At 42.5% G+C, this 19131-nt stretch overlaps 1 protein-coding gene across 1 annotated transcript; it reads right to left on the reverse strand.

Moving 5' to 3' along the window:
• Positions 1 to 7618: 7618 nt before the first annotated feature.
• Positions 7619 to 9870, reverse strand: LOC142490753 (olfactory receptor 8U3-like). Its single transcript, XM_075593172.1, has 2 exons — positions 8962 to 9870; positions 7619 to 7657 (listed from the first exon to the last, which is right to left on the reverse strand). Exons 1-2 carry the CDS (start codon positions 9868 to 9870, stop codon positions 7619 to 7621), a joined length of 948 nt encoding a protein of 315 aa, XP_075449287.1.
• Between the last annotated feature and the right edge of the window lie 9261 nt (positions 9871 to 19131).

The raw sequence follows: 19131 nt of genomic DNA on the forward strand, positions 1-19131 counted from the left end.
AGCTCGGCCCCTCCAGTGATGAAGCACATGTTCAATTCCTACATATTTTAAGCCTCTAGGATGGGATTGATAGTGCAGTGCGAAGTGCTTGGACACACTATGAGTCATAACACTTCGTCTTATATTGCGTAAATGCTCTATAATTCTCGTCCATCTTTATTGTAGTTTGGGATGTAGCAGACTGCCCCATGCAGCTGCCGGCTCTAGCCGCACATCTCTTCGTGCTGTCCCTTTGCCAGGTATGCCCTCCCGTATTGAAGTGGGATTCCCTCTTCTCCTAGGGAGATCACCCCTGTGCCAGGTCCCTGGACACAGAGTGGCTTAGACAGACTTGATTGGTCAACCTGTACCGCTAGTTACTGCACTAGGGTCACAAAAGTGTTCCTACAATCCCTTATGCAGGAGCATACACTTTACCAGCTACTTCACACAACTGCTGGTCAACACAACACTAACTGACAGTGTTGTGCCTTATATACTTCAGGAGGCAGGCGCATCTCTGATGTCACTATTCAGGGACTCAGAGCATACAGCCACTCCCCTCCATACATAGGGCACCTCACCATGGGGTGAGGGAAAACCTCCATAACTACTGCTGGCATTCCTGTACTTATCAGGACTTACTGCCAACAGAGAGGAAAGTAGTATACCATTATTATGCATGGCTATATACTCCCCCTGGTGAATCCCCACCGTCCCGGCTGGGACCTAAATTTGGTGTACCTTGCGCCAGGAAACACTGCAAAAGAACACACAAATAACACGTCAAACATGATCACATTTTCATAATAATGTAAGAACATTTCACTCACTGACCAGCAGGGAGTGCTAAAGAAAAGGCAGACCACTCTCTTTCGGGACCTAATAATAGTGTCGAGGGTCTGGTTTCTTCACCTCCCGTCCCGCTGCATCGGTGACTGTCACACTATACTCTCGGGGCAGGCCTCGTTCATTACAGTACACTACTTTGTGCATGTAAATACTGCACCCGATCTTCCAAACCCTCATCAGTTGGGAAACCCTCTGCTCAGCCTGAACTCCCTTAATGGCCCCTCCCTTATTGACAATGTAGTACTCTATGTCAGTACGGAGTCACCTCTCTCGATTATCCTCTATCTCCCTCATCAGAGGTTCGGGGACATAAGGGTACTCAAGCCCATGAGACCTCTTATACTTCGCTGCAATAGCTCACTCAGCTCGACAGGTCCGGGTCAATTTAGCTTGCCCAGCCCTTCCCGGCAACACCCATGACAGGGGCTCATCTGATTCCACGGGAGCCTCTAATCCTTCAGAACCTTTGGGCCTAATAAACCCCCCGTTAATTCGGTTCCACCTCACTCTCAACTCTTGGAGGTACGCCTCATCACTGAACTCCCCGGGAGCCCACCAATGGTCAACTATCCCATCCCTTTCTAAAATGAAACGGGTGCGATCTATCCATGCAACATACCCCTCGTATAGGGGCGCCCACCATCTAGTTTCCCGTATCTCCTCTGAGTTGGATTCTAGTGGCTCTTCCGCTTCAGGCCCACCCGAAGATACCCCCGAAGTACCCTCAGAAGGCGTAACCTTTCCCCGGTGCTGTGATTTGTTCCCACCCGTGATACTCAACACACTAGGACAATCACTAGGTACCGACCCTTGTCGGGAAATCCTCCCTCCACCCTCCGATCCATCATCTGAAGTTCCCCAGTCCAGGCTTTCAGTCCGATCCTCGGCAGGACCCCGGGAATCCCCTGACATCCCTAGGCTAGAAGTGGACCCGAATGAAAAAGTGACGGGGACAGGAGCTTTAACTAGGGCCTTGGGGCTAACTTTGGGAGTGGACGGGGTTGGGGGACGGGGCCGGACTGTAGGTATTGGCAGGGTTACGACCTGCTCTCCAGCAATACCTGACTCGATTCCGCCACAAAGTCTTTTCTTTTCTCCGGCAGCTGGGCTTCTTGCTCTCCGACTCGAACGCCCGCTCCTTCTGGCAGTAGGGGATCGACTTCCGCTGCTCGACCGCAGAGGCGCGATCATCTCCCACTCGATACCGCTCTGGTCGTCCAGAATCTCCTCCGTACAAGCACGTGCTTCGACGCCATCTTGGGTTGGGTCCCCAATCGGGACCTCTTCCTCCACGAGGACATCCGGCAACGCCCGTCTGCTAAGCGATCCAGTCTGGCCCTGGACCCGCTCTTCTTTTTCCTCCACCCCCTGGGTCTGCGACAAGCACCGTGTTAGCCTACTACTTCGCAGTGTCGGGGTGGATCGACCTCCTTCCGACCCGCTAGTCACCATGGCAGTGGGACTCCGGCGATCGGGTTGTCGCGGTACTGGAGACACTCGACTCCGTGTCTCCACACCACGAGGAATAGCATCTCGCCAATGTGTACCACTTGCATGGGGCCCTGACAATAAGTCCTGCGCATCAGACAATCTTGCACACTCCTCGTCCGAGGTCTCCAACTTGCAGTTCGGGCGGGGCATCCCAGTAGGAGACCGGCGATGGCCTCCTCTTCGGTCACCCCTTCGAAGGCTGGTTTTCTCCGTCTGGAGAACCAGACCCGATTCCTGCTCCGCGGGACCTGCACTCTCACTCCATAGTGCACCCGGAAGCTCCGCTGCCGCCATCGGGACATTTCCTGTCGCTCCCACGGCTTGTACTGGCACAAAAGTTGTCATGGGCCACATATACTGCAGTCCACAGTGAGGGCATCGAGCCTCACTGCCCATGGCTCCGCCCGGCAGTCTGCACTGCAGGCAAAGACACGCCACAGTCTCCACACCCTCTACACGGATGATCAGGAAGCCTCCTGGAGCCGAGTAGGGATAAGTAGAGATCAAGGGACTCTGTTCCAATTTCTCAGAAACTTCAGCTATATTCACCAGCGGAGGCACTCGTTTCAGAGGTCTGTACTGGTCAATGGCTCTTCGCAACTGGAGGGCAGGGGCTGGTTTGGCAACCCCTCCTCCTACTTTCTCCATCGGCATCCGGTGGAACTGCAAACCACTCCCCCTGGTTGAAACTAGGGGGATGTCTCGTAGACTTGTAGGCTGACCCAGCACAGGTGCAGAGTGAGTCATAGTCCATGAGGGCGCGGCTCCAGCTTTCGCGCCAATCTCCCCAACTGGGTGGGGTTTCCTCATTGGCGCCAATCCTGGCCAACAATTAGCAAACTGCAAAGTTGCAAGACTTTCTGCAGCTGGCCCACGCGGTGTCCCGGGAACGCGGGAACCGCCATCTTGGTTTTGGTTCGTATTGTCTTTCTTCATATTTGAGGTAGCATCTGGCTGTTTGTTTATTGGTGTATAACAAAGTCCATTTCGTTCCTCCCATCTAGCAACACTGTCGTCCTCACTAGTCTCGAGGGTACTTTCCCGAGAACATAGACAGGACAAACACGGCGCAGCCACGGCTTTCACGCCATTCCACAACAAGCTCACAAAAGTCTCTTCTGTAGCTTGTTCTTCTTCCACGCACAGGTCATATGCGTGTCCTTTCTCTGTCTGCCATCCTGGACCTTCTGCTCTTTGCAGATCCTCCATTCTGACGGTTCTCTCTGCCCGGCATCCTGGACCTTCTGCTCTTTGCAGATCCTCCATTCTGACGGTTGTTTCTCGATCACTGTATACTGGATTATTGTACATGGAGCTCCGCTCTGCGGGGCAGCAACCACATCAGTACAATAAACATGCCTTGTGCACCACCTTGTGTACCTAACGTAGATCTGACTCGTGTTTGCACTACCTCAGGCTAGGCTCACTCTTTCTGTGTCTACTGTAACGCTTTCCTCCAGTCTGTGCTACTTGGTCAAGTGATCTGAAATGGAGACTAGAGTATTCTGGCTCTTCCATGCAGTACTTTGGGCGTCGACCTACTGTTGGCTAGCCTAGTGCGGACCCTTCCAGAATTCCTGCTCTAAGTTACCAATTTACCCCTTCAGGCGTCCCCCGCTAGCGCTACCTCAAGGCGACTAGGACAGCAATAGCCCCCTGCTCCAGATCTACTAACCCCTAACGGATCCCAAGGCGTCTGTGCGGCCTGCAGCTCCAGCAGCTCCCTCCGACTACCACTGGTTCCGTCCCACGCAGCACAAAGTGGCAGCAGACACTCTCCCTGTTTCCTAATGTGTGCCTAGCAAAAGCCTGTTCTGTTAACAGGTCTATCTCAGCAGCGCCTCCAATTGTAACGGGTGGACCCCCCTTGTTTGACCCACCCAATCTCACATTGGCCCGTGTGGTCTAACCGGTCCCCATTATATGATCGTGTATGGTGGTGCACCTGCAAGTAACAGGACTCCTGAGTCTCCCGCTGAATGGTATTAGGGGATGTCATCAGGACAGGTAGCTGAGGTAGTGGGTGCGAGTCCAACTTACATCATGTGCAGCGCCTCCACCTCATCAGGATCTGTGCTTCCGCAGGGAGATGGTCCTGGTGAGGAACTCCTTCTCGGTGGTAACTGCCACTGTTGAGTAATCTCACACTCACACAGTGGGGTTTTCATTAACAAGGCCATCTTTATTGTAGTTTGGGATGTAGCAGACTGCCCCATGCAGCTGCCGGCTCTAGCCGCACATCTCTTCGTGCTGTCCCTTTGCCAGGTACGCCCTCCCGTATTGAAGTGGGATTCCCTCTTCTCCTAGGGAGATCACCCCTGTGCCAGGTCCCTGGACACAGAGTGGCTTAGACAGACTTGATTGGTCAACCTGTACTGCTAGTTACTGCACTAGGGTCACAAAAGTGTTCCTATAATCCCTTATGCAGGAGCATACACTTTACCAGCTACTTCACACAACTGCTGGTCAACACAACACTAACTGACAGTGTTGTGCCTTATATACTTCAGGAGGCAGGCGCATCTCTGATGTCACTATTCAGGGACTCAGAGCATACAGCCACTCCCCTCCATACATAGGGCACCTCACCATGGGGTGAGGGAAAACCTCCATAACTACTGCTGGCATTCCTGTACTTATCAGGACTTACTGCCAACAGAGAGGAAAGTAGTATACCATTATTATGCATGGCTATACATATATTAATAATACAAACATATTATACTTCCACATAGCCCGCATAAGAAATTGAAGAAGGTTTAATATATAAATAATGGCATTTAGGGATCCATATACATGTGTTACCATATTATACATTGTTACAATAATCTCACATACTGTAATGATTAAAACTCGTATTTTATCATATAAATTTAAATGATATTATAAAATGTTATAAGGTGAAATGCGGACTACATGATGATAAATTAATGTTTCATCTACTTGAGCTCCATTTACAAATAAAGGCTCTATCTACACATATAACAGCAATTACACATTAAGGGAAACATAATAGAAATAAAGTATCTACATTTGAGGGGACTCTTGTAAGATTGAGATAGCAAATGCTCAGATGTAATATAAAAATATATTAGAGAAATTTCAAGGGAATAACATTTTAAAATCAATAAATATAAAAGCAGATTATCTTGACACAAAACAAAAACAATCTCTTCTTAAGGGGAACAACAACAGGTATAGCATTCTTTAAAGATTATACAACATATTCGACAAACCTATTTACATGACCCATGGTGTTATATCCCAATCCCAATGGCTCTATTGAATACTGCCATAGGGATCATATACATTTATATAAATACTGTAACCTATACTGCTAATGCTGGCATAATAATTTGGGTATGAAGAAAATAGGAAAAAAGGTGAGAGACAATAATTAGATATCACACACAATTATAGTAGTTTAAGACCCTTTTTCTGTGGTCTCACAAAAACTAGGATTATATACATTTGTATAAACTAATCTATTATAATATTCCGGTATGTAACCTTTGGTTTAAGAACATCTTTTAATCCAGCTACTTTATGATGTCTCAGAGGGGACCAGAGTGAATACAATATGAACATGAAATACATGTATTACATAAAGACCTTAAATAAAGGGACCAATGTGAATACAGTACAATATATCTATTAGGGCAAGAAAACTCTTAATTATATATCTACATTTAGAACATCTGGCACTAATGTTCTTATTTTATGTATCAAGACCGCTTCTCTTGTGTTTAGTTCCGCTCTTCATCTCCCCCTGTCCAATGCTGTGTTATATGTTCTATTACTATGGAAGAAAAGTCTGTTGAATCTGCTTGGTGGTATAAAGTAAAATGTTTTGATACATTATGGGTAATAACCTTTCTTTTTATATTACTCACATGTTCTAAAACACGTATCGTGACTGGTCTAGTTGTTTTACCCACATATTGGAGGTCACAAGGGCACTACAAGACTTCTTGGATAGGCTGTCCAGGCACAGTTGTCCTAGTTCTTATCCCATCGGTGGCTGTGACCTAATCTGACATGATTAGTGCTTGTCATGTTATTTGGAGAGTTCAGTGTCATAGAATTTTAGTAATTGACTTCTGTCCATTTGATTGTGCAGTTTGCCATTAGATGGAAACAGAATTTTTGTGCTACCACTTAATTCTGGCTATACTTGAACTTGTTGATCTATTTAATGTACAGTACTAACATGACTCAGAGACATTTGGGAGACCTTTATTGAAACCCAGACATTTTTTATTAACTATTGGATATCTTTGCATTTAGATTAATGTCGAGCCATGTTTTACATTTATATTGCATATATACATTTATTAGTATTGTGTTTAGAATTTAGGCTTTATATTGTGTATTCTGTGAGATGAATTTGAGATAAGCTTATTTAGATATATTTTCTTTCTAGCTATATAGAAATAAATTTTTATTTTATTATGATTTTGATCATATTTGCCAGACTTGATTTTTCATCCTTTTTTTTGCTGCTGCGTAGTAAAGTAACTTGTGAGGTTTAAGGAGTAGGTAGTATGTTACATTGTATTAGTCTAATATATAGTTGATAACTTACACTCTTTACAAGCAACATGGTTCTATCCCTCCTACGTTCTCTTTTATTGTCGCAGTAATATTCATTGTTTGTATTCTATAGCCACATTATATTTGTATATGGTATGTGTGTGTTTCTAATAATCATTTGGGCTGTTGCAGGTATTTCCTTTTTGTTTTTTGATTCCAGAGTAGTACCTGTCCGGTATTCATTTAAGCCTAGGTTGGGCAACTAATACTGTGTAATATTTAATCAGTCATCATCAGTCGTTTAAGGGCTTTTTGGGATAGTATATGCCACACGCAAATATTAGTAAAAAACACTCAACACAGATTTTTTTTGCCGAAGTTATCCCTCACCAATCTCTAGTCGTGGAGTGTGGAGTGTGTAGTGTATCCATCCAGGAAACATGGGAGCATTATTCCTACTGTTCATAGGGTTCTGAGAGTTCATATCTAATTTCTGCGTGTATGGCCTTACAGTAGCTAATTCCAGTGGAATCCAGTCCATTGGCAATCCATATAAGAAAAAAAAAAAGTATTATTTATTAATATTTCTTAAAACATGCATTTTGAAACTAAAAATGCTACTACATTTGTCATGTACTATTGATTTTCTTTTACAATATGACCTTGAAACAGCAGCAAAACTTTTTTTTGGCATGTTCAGCATACATACTTTACCATTATAAAAAGAAGAGTTTAAAAATGTATATCTATATTATGTTATATTTCACAGTAAAGTCAAAGATTTGTAGCTTTTATCAACAGAAAATATTCTTTATTTCCATATTTATTACTCAAAGCATACAAAAAAACAAACACTATAACAAACATTCTATTTTGTCTCTGCAGTAATGTAATAACAAAGACTTACTATGAGACTTACATATAATGTTTTCTGTACAGAATGTACTTTAAATGTTACTAAACATTGGTTGCCATTTATGAATATCACTACAGGGTAAAGAAACTACTGCTGATAAAGCATTTAAAGATGCTGAAGTGACATCCATGTTAAAGGTACTGTACACTGAACACATATTTTTCTAAAAGATTTCCCTGGCAGGAGATACACAGCCTAGAGTTTCCCCTCTGATGCAGCAGTGGTTGAATCATAAACATGCATCATACACAGGTCCCACCTACCCAGCAACACCAGAAATGCCATCATTCTCCATGGAGTAATACAATGGTATAATGCATAAAAAATAAGAGGATGGTTTTATTTTACAAAAAAAAGTGACTATTTCCCAATTCTTGTAACATAACTAAGTAACTCTATAATCAATTACAATTAAAAAAAAAACACACACAAAGTAGTTTTTAAGCATGTATATCTTTAAAGTAAAAAGGGCATTGTAAACATTGTTTACTAGAAGGGTTAGAAATACCTGAGTCATTGTAAACCCAATGTACAGTACAATAGCAAAATACTGTCAGCATCTCTGGAAGTTACCAGCAGTAAGACAATTAAGTTACTTGATGCTCATATTATAATATTTTATATTAATCAATTTCTGCATCTCTCCACAAAATGTTTCTTGCTTTTCTGTGCATTAAATAAATGGCTATACTGGCGTTAAAAAAATTGTATCAAATACAGTATACAGTATGAAGCATAATAAATATGTTTCATCCACACACTAAATAACTTTATAGTAAATTACTGCCATGTGTTACAGCATTAATATACCCAGCTTTATACGTGCAGTAGTTCCCTTTGTGTTAAATGTCTACTGTGCATCACACATTTGTCAAAATATTGAAACAAATAATGTAATACACCCCTAAGAAACTGATAGGGGACTAAAACGGCAACAGTATGTTTGTTTATCACGGTTGCCATTCTTTTTATATACAGTAGATAGATGAGTGTAAAGGAATGTTCTGTGTGTTTTTTAAATCTTTTCTATATTTTGTGATATTTTGTGATATTGTACATTTACCGTGCTTTGTATCAATCGCTTTCATAATATGCTCTAGATACTGCTCTAGATACTGTATATGAATACTAAGGGGCTCAGGCACTTTTTATTTTATATCACACTTATTTACAAGAATATTTTCCTTTATTTTCTTCAAGGCTTGTGCTACTTCATTGTTCCTCAAACTATAAATCAATGGGTTAAGCATTGGAACAACAACACTGTAGAAAACAGAAGCAACTCGGTCCTGGTTCATGGAATAACTAGAGGAGGGTCGCAAGTACATGAAGAGAATGGTGCCATAGAATATGGTGACAACCACTAGATGAGATGCGCATGTGGAAAATGCTTTCTTCCTCCCTTGTGCTGAGCGAATCCTCAGTATGGTTGAGATGATGTAGCTGTAGGAGACTATTATGGCAGTGAGCGAGCTTGTTTCAGTGAATCCCCCAAATATGAACATCAGAATTTCATTCATGGTGGTATCGATGCAAGAGAGCTTCAGGAGTGGAGGCACATCGCAGTAGAAGTGATCTATCTTGTTGGTTTTACAAAATGGCAACCGAAAGGTACAAATTGTATGAAGTGTTGAATTGAGGTAACCCAGAGTGTAAGCACCTGCCACAAGCTGTATGCAAACCTTATTACTCATAATAACAGAGTACAGCAGTGGGTTGCAAATAGCAACATAGCGATCATAGGCCATTACGCCCAGTAAGAAACACTCAGTGGTAACTGAGGCGGCAAAGAAAAACATTTGCAGTGCGCACTCATTGTAACTGATGGATTTTGTTTCCGAGAGAAAGTTCACCAATGTCTTTGGGGTAATGATGGTGGCGAAACAAAGATCTAAGAAGGACAAATTATTGAGAAAAAAATACATAGGTGTATGGAGTCGAGAATCTGCTCTGATGGCCACTATGATGCCAATGTTACCCAGAAGTGTGATAATATAAAAAATTAAGAATAGAACAAAGAGTATAATCTCGAGTTTGGGGTTATCAGTGAGTCCCAGAAGAATGAATTCCTTGAAATAGGTGTTATTCCACCCTGCCATGTAAAGTTCCCCTGTAACATAAAGCAAACAACATTTTACCTAAGACATACAGTTTCAAAGTACTTCATTTCCATTCAATTAGACTTTGATGTTCTTTTTTCATTATCTCTGTGTGCTTTGGTGCTTCTATTTCTCAAAATGGTACATATATTTACTTATTATCAGAATGTACTGTACAGTATATATGGATGTCAACATTAACGTACTGTAATATAGAAAAAACACAGGGAACATCTTACATTGCTATAGTCTTGGTTTAGTATTTTGACCTTTTCAAGTTTCTGCTTTCACTGAAAAATATAAATTGTAGCTTTGGTTACGTCCAATATAATTAAGCATTTCACCTTCTTGAAATGTTTCAAAAGCTTCCCCACATTACCCTTCTCTTTCAAAATAATGTGTTTTTTAATCAGTTGTATAGTATGAGATAATAGTTACTGCACTATTCCCCACTCATTATGCCCTTTTTAAGGATTTGTAAGGTATTACGTTTCTTCGAGTTGCTTTTGCAGCTACTTAGAAAAGCACAGCACTTCCTCTTTAGAAATAGGCAGCCATATTGTGAACCCTGGAATGCAGGATCTTCACTGATCGATCACGGAAAAAACGGATTGATTGGCAGCATTGCCGTAAATGTATAGAATTTCTGCATTTAATAGTTTAAAAAACAAACAAACCAAAAAAAACACGAGGGCGAGAGTAAATGTTCCTTTTTAGAGGCATTAACAAAGTTAACATCTCGAGAAAGCAGTATACATACATTTGCCAAATATGTTTCCTTAATATTTAAATACATTCGTAGATATGGAGGGAATATTACATCTAATGAATTGATAGTATTGGTAATACTGAATCTACTGCTATTATTATAGTTCAATTGAATATAGTATTGAATATTTGAAAATACAAATGTGCAAGAAATTCTAACTACTAGGGCTGAAGGAGTAGCCTTGTGGTAAGAATACCACCGGTGAAGTGGGTGAACCCTACTCAAATCCCAGCTTCAGCTCTCTTTAGACCTTGGACAAATCACGTTCTCTCTCTGTGTCTTAGGAACCAAAAAAATCGTAGTCAGCTCTTCAGATCACAGAGTGATTGGGATTGTAGAACTCTATGCTTAGCTCTTCATACACTGAGCACGATGGAAGAAAAGTATATTATTATTGATCTAAATTCTAGAGGTTTTGATTAAATGTACCCTTTGCTCTTTACAAGTATGTAGCTGGGAGAGGATTCCTACATCATGTTTTTGATCATTATTTCTAGCACACATAAAAGACTGACAGATATTGCTGTCTTTAGTCGCTGATTTTCTTTTTCGTTGGAGTATTCACACCATTTCCCACATTCATGTCTGGCCACATCTCAGCAGCTTTCCACCGAATCTTTCTAACTAGAAACATCTGCTAGCAATTATTTTCTGTATATTTAATTGTACCAATTACAAAGCTCAGACTGTGCTTAAAAATCTACAGCTACATATATTTAAACAATAGAACAGAGACATGAATGGACTTCGTGACATTCTCACAAAATTACAGATAGTAATTAAAAATGACACCTTGAATCTCAGAGCAGTCACCTAAGTACCTTACTGCAGCTCTAAGGTGTGATACAATTAAGTGGTACATATAAAACAATAACACTTAAAATATGTGCCTGTATTTTAATAATAAAACACAGATGAGGAGGGCCGTACAATTCTGTGGGCAATGTGTTATTTTCATTTTGTTAATCCAGTAGCATAACAACTACATAAAATACATGGTTACATTTAATCAGCACAAGATCATACAAATAATGTGTACAACTAAGAAGTATGCCTAAAAAAATATAGCTTTCCATCCCAAAGACCTTCTGGCATGAAATTATATATTTTAATGTATTCTACAAAAAATACATTTAATTTCTTCTAGGAAATCTGCATGCAATAATTTGTTATATTTTGATATAGCTGTGGCCTTATATGTTTTTGTTACACCTACCTGAAGAGTACTTTCTTCTATGTACTGTAGCATCAATAAGGTCAATCACATTTGCCAGGAGAAGTAGATATACCATGTTCAGAGTCCTTTGAGGAGTAATTCCCCAGAGTTTCATACATCCCAATGTAACCACTTTGTTTGAAAAGCAACTGACATTTCTCTTGAGCATAATATGAAAGTACAGTATAGATGTGCATTTGTAGGCAAGCTGGAGTATGTAAATCATGTGCATACTTAGATGCCCGTGAGGAGCATTGCTCCAGAATCTGCAGCTTGCCAAGGTTGCCCAAAACATAGTAGTCAACCGTTATTGTTTCTATGGGAGGGTTGTTAAATTGTAACTTTGTCTATTCGCACACAGGTAAAATATACCAACACACATCCCTCTAGATCCCCAACTTTATTATACTCAATGCTGCTAAACACTGTTTCAGTCCAGCCATACACAAGTCTAATGTCTGTAATCTTTGAATTGATACTACTATACATTAGCCAAACATTTTACTACTAGAGGCACAGTGTTATAGTGTTTTAAACATTCTAACCTCCTCCCTTGAGATAAAGCTACAGATGCTATCCTTCCTCAGACCCATGTGGGGAATTAAAGACTCCAGGGAAAGTGCTGTCGCTAGCAGCCACAGAGGCAGCATTGTAAACAAAGGGAAGCTTTCTCTGTGGTCAGAGATTGCCATGGTCATTTTGCCCAAGCAACCCTCGGCTTATGAAGAAAGTTAGTTTGGCTAATCTGTATATCATGGCTATACTCAGTGGTCGTACTGTAAGAATTAGAATATATGTATATTGTTTTGTACTTTGACTATTCCAAGGTCAGAACGAGTCATCACTTTTACTTCAACTGTGTAATTCTACTTTAAGGATGGTACTATCGCTTCTTAGCCACTCATTCCTATATGTAAAGTGAGTGTGATAATCTCTTTTCATCTTTCAGGCCTCAACATGTAACTCTCAGTATCAACAGTAAAAACGATATAATACCAAGAGCAGGGCCGGTGCAAGAGTATTTGGCACACTAGATGAACATTCAGCTTGCCCCCCCCCCCCACCTCCCTCTCCACATATGCAATGAACTTTCTGATTTTGTAATGTCTAACTGAATAATGTAAATATTATACCTAATAAATTTATTCATACACACTCTCCCCTCTCCCTGTCATTTTCTCCCCTCTCTCCTCTCTCTTTGTCATTCTCTCTCTCTCTGTCATATTCTCCCCCTCCTCTGTAATTCTTTCCCCTTTCTCTGTCATTCTCTCATTCTCTCTCTGTCATTCCCCCCCCCCCGAGACATTATCTCTCCTCCTCTCTCTATCATTCTCACTCCCTTTCTCTGTCATTCTCTCCACTATCTTTTCTCTCTGTCATTCTTTCCCCCTCTTCTCTCTGTTATTCTCTCCCCTTTTCCCTCTCTTTCATTCTATCCCCCGCTCCCTCTGTCATTCTCTTCCCCCTCTCTTTGCAATTATCTCCTCCTCTCTCTGCCATTCTCTTTCCCCCTCTCTCTGTCATACTCTCTCCATCTTCTCTCACTGTCATTCTCTCCACCTCCTCTCTCTGTCATTCCCTCCCCCGCCTCTGTAATTCATTCCCCCCTTTCTCTGTCTTTCTCTCTCTCTCTGTCTCTCTCTCTGTCATTTTCTCCCCCCTCTTCTCTCTGTCATTCTCTCCCCCGTCTTCTCTCTCTCTGTGTCATTATCTCCCCCCTTTATCTGTCATTCTCTCCCCCTATTCTCTATGACATCCTCTCTCCTCCGCTCTGTATCATTCTCACTCCCTTTCTCTGTCATTCTCTTTCCCCTGTCATTCTCTCCCCATCTTTTCTCTCTGCCATTCTCTCCCCCTCTGTTATTCTTCCCCTTCTTCTCTCTCTCTGTCAATCTCTTCCCCCCTGTTATTTTCTTCCCCCACTCTCTGTCATTCTCTTCCCCCTCTCTCTGTCATTCCCTTCCCCTTCTCTCTGCCATTCTCTCTCCCTCTGCCATCCTCCCCCCTCTCTCTGCCATTCCCTTCCCCCTCTCTCTGACATTCCCTTCCCTCTCTCTCTCCCATTCACTCCCAACTCTCTCTGCCATTCTCTTCCCCCTCTCTCTGTAATTTCCTCCCCCCTATCTGTCATTCCCTTCCCCCTCTCTCTGTCATTCCAACCCCCCCTCTCTCTGCCATTCTCTCCCCCTGACACACACGTAACACAGAACCAGTACTATAGTATAATTAATACTACGGATTTCTGTTCCCCTCTATCAAGCTTGGAACGTACTCTTGTTATTGTATATACATTGGTTTGATATGTATTAATATTTTTTGTATTATTGTATTTTTTTTGCAATTGTTTGTTTTTTTGTAGAAATGATTAATATTACATGTTTTTGATTTACATTTAGATTAAGTTCTTTTTCTTGGTTTTTATTTGCTATTTTTTGTTGTTGTATATTGTCAGTCTTACTGTATATACAGCCGCGGCCCCTTTTATTCTACAACATCTGCGAATTTTTCCGGGATTTTTTTCCGAATGCCACGCACTTCACCGCACTTCACCACGTTCATGCCGCATTTATACCGCATTCATGTTGCATTCACATCCGCAGTTGATGCGCGGTTGATGTGTTTATTGATAATGGTTCGGATTTAATTGGTTGCAATTCTTCGCGTATCCGCCAGAAGGCAGATATTCATGAATTGTAATGCACATGCGTTTCAGTAATGTGTCAACTTGCAGGTGTTTTAAAAAAAATACCACAGTGGTCCATTGTAAATTGGCCTTGGGAAGAAGTTACAATAATGTATCAATTTAGGCTTTTCATATTAAAAAAAAGACAAGCACAGTTTCTGGTCTGGTTATTGTCCTGAGAGTCCCGCCATGAGTGCACAACTGCAGTCCGTGTTCCAAAAACCCAACAGAACGTACGCTTATTTAATATGGGCCGCGATTAATGCAACAGATGATAAGATGGCAACAGTTGTTCAAATTTATCAGTATTTTATCGAAAACTATGACTTTTACAAATTTTTGCCAGATGCTCATGTGTGGAAGCGTGCAATAAGGAAAAAGTTATGTAGCGATCCATGTTTTTTTCGTATTGATCCCGATTTTATTGGAGGGTATTGGTGTGTATCACCGGGTTTTTCCCGTATCTATGATCATGAAGACGGCAAAAGGCGAAAGGTCGTGTTAAAACCAACTAAGAAATGTCAGTCGCTGGCAAGCAATGCGGCAGCGACAGCGACAGCTTCCAATAACGGTCCGACCGTCAGTGAAAACCTGGTGACCTGCAACCCTTGCTGTCTGTCCTCGCCCGGATACCTGCAGCCTGAGCCGGATTTCGCGTACAGTTTCGTGCAAGCTTGCATGTACCTAAGCGATTTCCAGCCTCATCAGCTGACTACAGGTGTAGTAGTCCCGCTGTCACCTGGCAACGACGTGTATGATCAAGAATACGGGACTGGCAGTGGCTCGGCCCCAGCTGATTGGGAAAGTCTATGGTGAGTAATGTTGCCGTATTTTATTCTGGTTTTTTTATTTTGAAAATATCAATATCAGTGCGATTCAAAAGTCAAGCGATTCTCCTGTAAGCAAAATCATTGGCTGAGCGGCTTCTACAGTAGATACTGCACAATTGGTGAAAAGCTAGGCGCATGCGCATTGGAACCTTCTTGAAACGCATACTGTATGCGTGTCATCACATCGACGGTAGGCGCATGCGCATGTGAACAGGAGACGCCCCCGAGAAAATTATTGTTGGGACTGACTGTGGGAACTTCTTTAGGGGACTGACTGATTGACCATTACAGTAAAACTTTTACTTTTTTTTTGTTCCTCAGAATAGAAAACTGCGATACCACCAGATTGTCCTTCCAGGGCCGATGCCTTGTATGGCGCAAAATGCCATTAATGGAGTCTCGAACGATTTTCATTAAAGGATCTGTTATTGAAAAATAGCGCCGCAATTCCTCCACAATAGTCCTTCTTAAATTTTCAGGAAGCGCCCTTTTTTTGCGATTTCCTTCGTAGTTCACGTTGTAGACCCACCCACAGTACACCAAGTAGGACACGTGGTGCTTAACAATTAACATGGCATACTTCTAGGGTAAACCAGCACTCATCACCCTATACTTCTCCCTGAGTGCTGGTGGAGTAAAAAATAAAAAATATGATGCAATCTGATTCGAGTGTGTGAGACTCTGAAAAGTGGATGGTGTGGATCTAAAATAACATAAACACTCACACGGCCTTGTGCAAATGCTTGCGCATCAAGGTATCTTTTGCGTCCTCGCTTCTTTTCCTTGTAGATTCAGTCTCCGATTCTCGTCAGGGCTATTCTTTTTTTGATGTGATGTCTCTCGTCTGTTCTGTTCCTCTCCTTTTTCTTGCGTGTGGTGTCCCCTTTGTAGTCAAAGCATCAGAGCAGGTATATGCAAACACGTGGCGTTTCAGGACAGACACGTCCTCTCCTCAGACCATACACCTTAATCCAAAGCTGCATCATGTAGTGTGTATGTATGTATGTATGTGTAGGACCTACACTCGAATCGGATTGCATCATATTTTTTATTTTTTACTCCACCAGTGCTCCCCCATCCCCTTCTCTCTTTTTGCTCACCTTTGAAGGATCCTGGGTAGATCCTACTTTGGGGTCTTTAGAGTCACAGGAGGAGAAGAACCAGAGGGAAAACCTTGTCCACCATCAAGGTTTTTTACTTTATTACACCCTTATCCGCTTTTGAACAATTCACAGGTAGCGCCCGGGCATTTCTGTTCTAAAAGTCACTTCTCCCTGAGTGCCGGTGTCAGCTCGCGCAGGATGATGTTGGGCACCGCATCGATGCAAGCGTCTGTAGGTTGGGTTCTGGGAGCGGGTGTTCTTCTGTGAGCGGGTGTACTTGTGGCGGCGGGCGAGAGTAGGTTGTCTGGAAGGAAGCTTTCCTCCTGTCTTGGTCGCCGTGTTGTCTCCTGGTGTGGTCTTAACGAGGTTGTCATGTTATCCTCCTCCTCAACGGCATACATGTACACAAATTCTTCTGGTGGAGGGGGTGCACTTGGTGTTGGAAGGCGGTCGAAGGTCTCATTCATCACATCCATGCCAACCTCCTGCTCTGGCATCGGGGATACAGGGGCATGAACACCGAGCAAATTATGTATCACCGCTATGTCCGTCTCTATCTTCTCGATCCGTTAATCCATCTTCTGCATCCATTGATCCATATTTAGCATGGACTCGAGAAGCAAATCTATCTTTACCAGCATAGTAGAGTTCCCGGGGATATCCACACTTAACCCATTCAGCATGCGGTCTAACGAGCTTGTTCTTGTGCATGGGGTGCTGTGGACATCTGGGTGGATGGGTGCTACGGAGGATGAGATGGGGGTTCCATGGAGAGAAGCGGCAGCGTCGTCGAAGAAGGATGGATGAGGTGACCTGTGGATTTCCGGGAGAGGAGAAGCGGCAGCGTCGTCGAAGAGGGATGGAGAAAGTGACTTGTGGATTTCCGGGCGAGAAGTGGCAGAGTCGTCTAAGCGTAATGGAGAAAGTGACCCGTGGATTTCAAGGGCACCAGTGGCAGCGTCGTCGAAGAGCAGTGGTGAAGATGGCCTGTGGGTTTCCGGGACAGCGTGGCAGAGTCGTCGAAGCATAAACGAGGAAGTGGCCTGCAAGTTCGATGGGTTGGCTGCCATTTGTTTTGCGTTGTGTGTACATCACCGAATTTCTTCTTGACATAATAAGGCTTACGTGTTTTAAAACCCTTAGCCTTTGGGGTCAGCAGAAGGTTTTCTTTATTATCCTTAGCCTGTCGCTTTGGCCTTGGCTTGGAAATGGCTGCCACCGCCTTTCGCTTTTTCTGCATGACAGGCACGGCAGAGGCGAGTGGGTTCCTGCGTCCGTAGAATCGGGGTTGATCCATGGAAGCAGATGGCACAATGCAGAATCTGGAGAGGGGCAAGTTCAGATAAAGATCATTGAATGGTGGGCTATGCAAAGTGTGTAACCTTTTATGCATGGCGACGAGGTACAGGTGTTGAAAGACGGCGTACTCCAATGTGAGTCATTAACGTATAAATACAACATCCATTTTGTGGTAGAAAGGGGGGGGTTGTGATAGACAGCACTCTGACACAATGACTCAGCAAGGTTGCAGGGTGCACGGAACAGGAAGGGACCCTTATTCCCTTCAGAAGTACTAACAAACCAAAAGATAGTACCAGCACTCTCTGTCTCACAGCTACAGATATAAGCGAATACCAGTGTAGGGAATATGAATAATTTAATGACACTAATAATAAACTGAAAATATAGCAACAATAGCCAATACGCCAATGCAAGAATAAATATCACCATAGAGAAAATAAAAAAATAAAAGGGGGTAGAGGGGAAAGAAGGAGAAGGGGAAAAAAAACATGAAAGAAAAGGAAAAAATCACAAAAATGGAAAAAGGAAAGCAAACTAGGGGGGCGACGTTTCGAGGGTTGACCTCTTCATCTGGCCCATTCCCCCTGGTCCCAAAGGGTCCCAGAGGTACTTCCCTAAGCCTTCCCTCCCCACTGTCAAATAATCCCACACTCAGCTAATGATATAAATCTAAAGTCTAAAGAGGGCAAATCACATAAGCAGATATCAAATATCAATCAATAAATGTAAATACAAGAATATTGTAGAAGACACAGAACACATGAAAGGTCACCAGGAGCTGTTGATAGAGGGTTTGCTTATACTTGTTCACTGATTGACATCTGATATCTGCATATGTTCTGTGTCTTTTACAATATTCTTGTATTTACATTTATTGTTTGATATTTGATATCCGCTTATGTGATTTGCCCTCTTTAGACTTTAGATTTATATCATTAGCTGAGTGTGGGATTATTTGACAGTGGGGAGGGAAGGCTTAGGTAAGTATCTCTGGGACCCTTTGGGACCAGGGGGAATGGGCCAGATGAAGAGGTCACTCCTAGAAGCGTCACCCCCTTAGTTTGCTTTTCTTTTTCCATTTTTGTGATTTTTTCCTTTTCTTTCATGTTTTTTTTCCCCTTCTCCTTCTTTCCCCTCTACCCCCTTTTATTTTTTTATTTTTTTATTTTCTCTATGGTGATATTTATTCTTGCATTGGCATATTGGCTATTGTTGCTATATTTTCAGTTTATTATTAGTGTCATTAAATTATTCATATTCCCTACGCTGGTATTCGCTTATATCTGTAGCTGTGAGACAGAGAGTGCTGGTAGTATCTTTTGGTTTGTTACCATCCATTTTGTGGATTCACTGCACAT

The sequence above is a fragment of the Ascaphus truei genome, chromosome 3, assembly GCF_040206685.1.
Source record: "Ascaphus truei isolate aAscTru1 chromosome 3, aAscTru1.hap1, whole genome shotgun sequence".
In the NCBI taxonomy this organism is placed as follows: domain Eukaryota; kingdom Metazoa; phylum Chordata; class Amphibia; order Anura; family Ascaphidae; genus Ascaphus; species Ascaphus truei.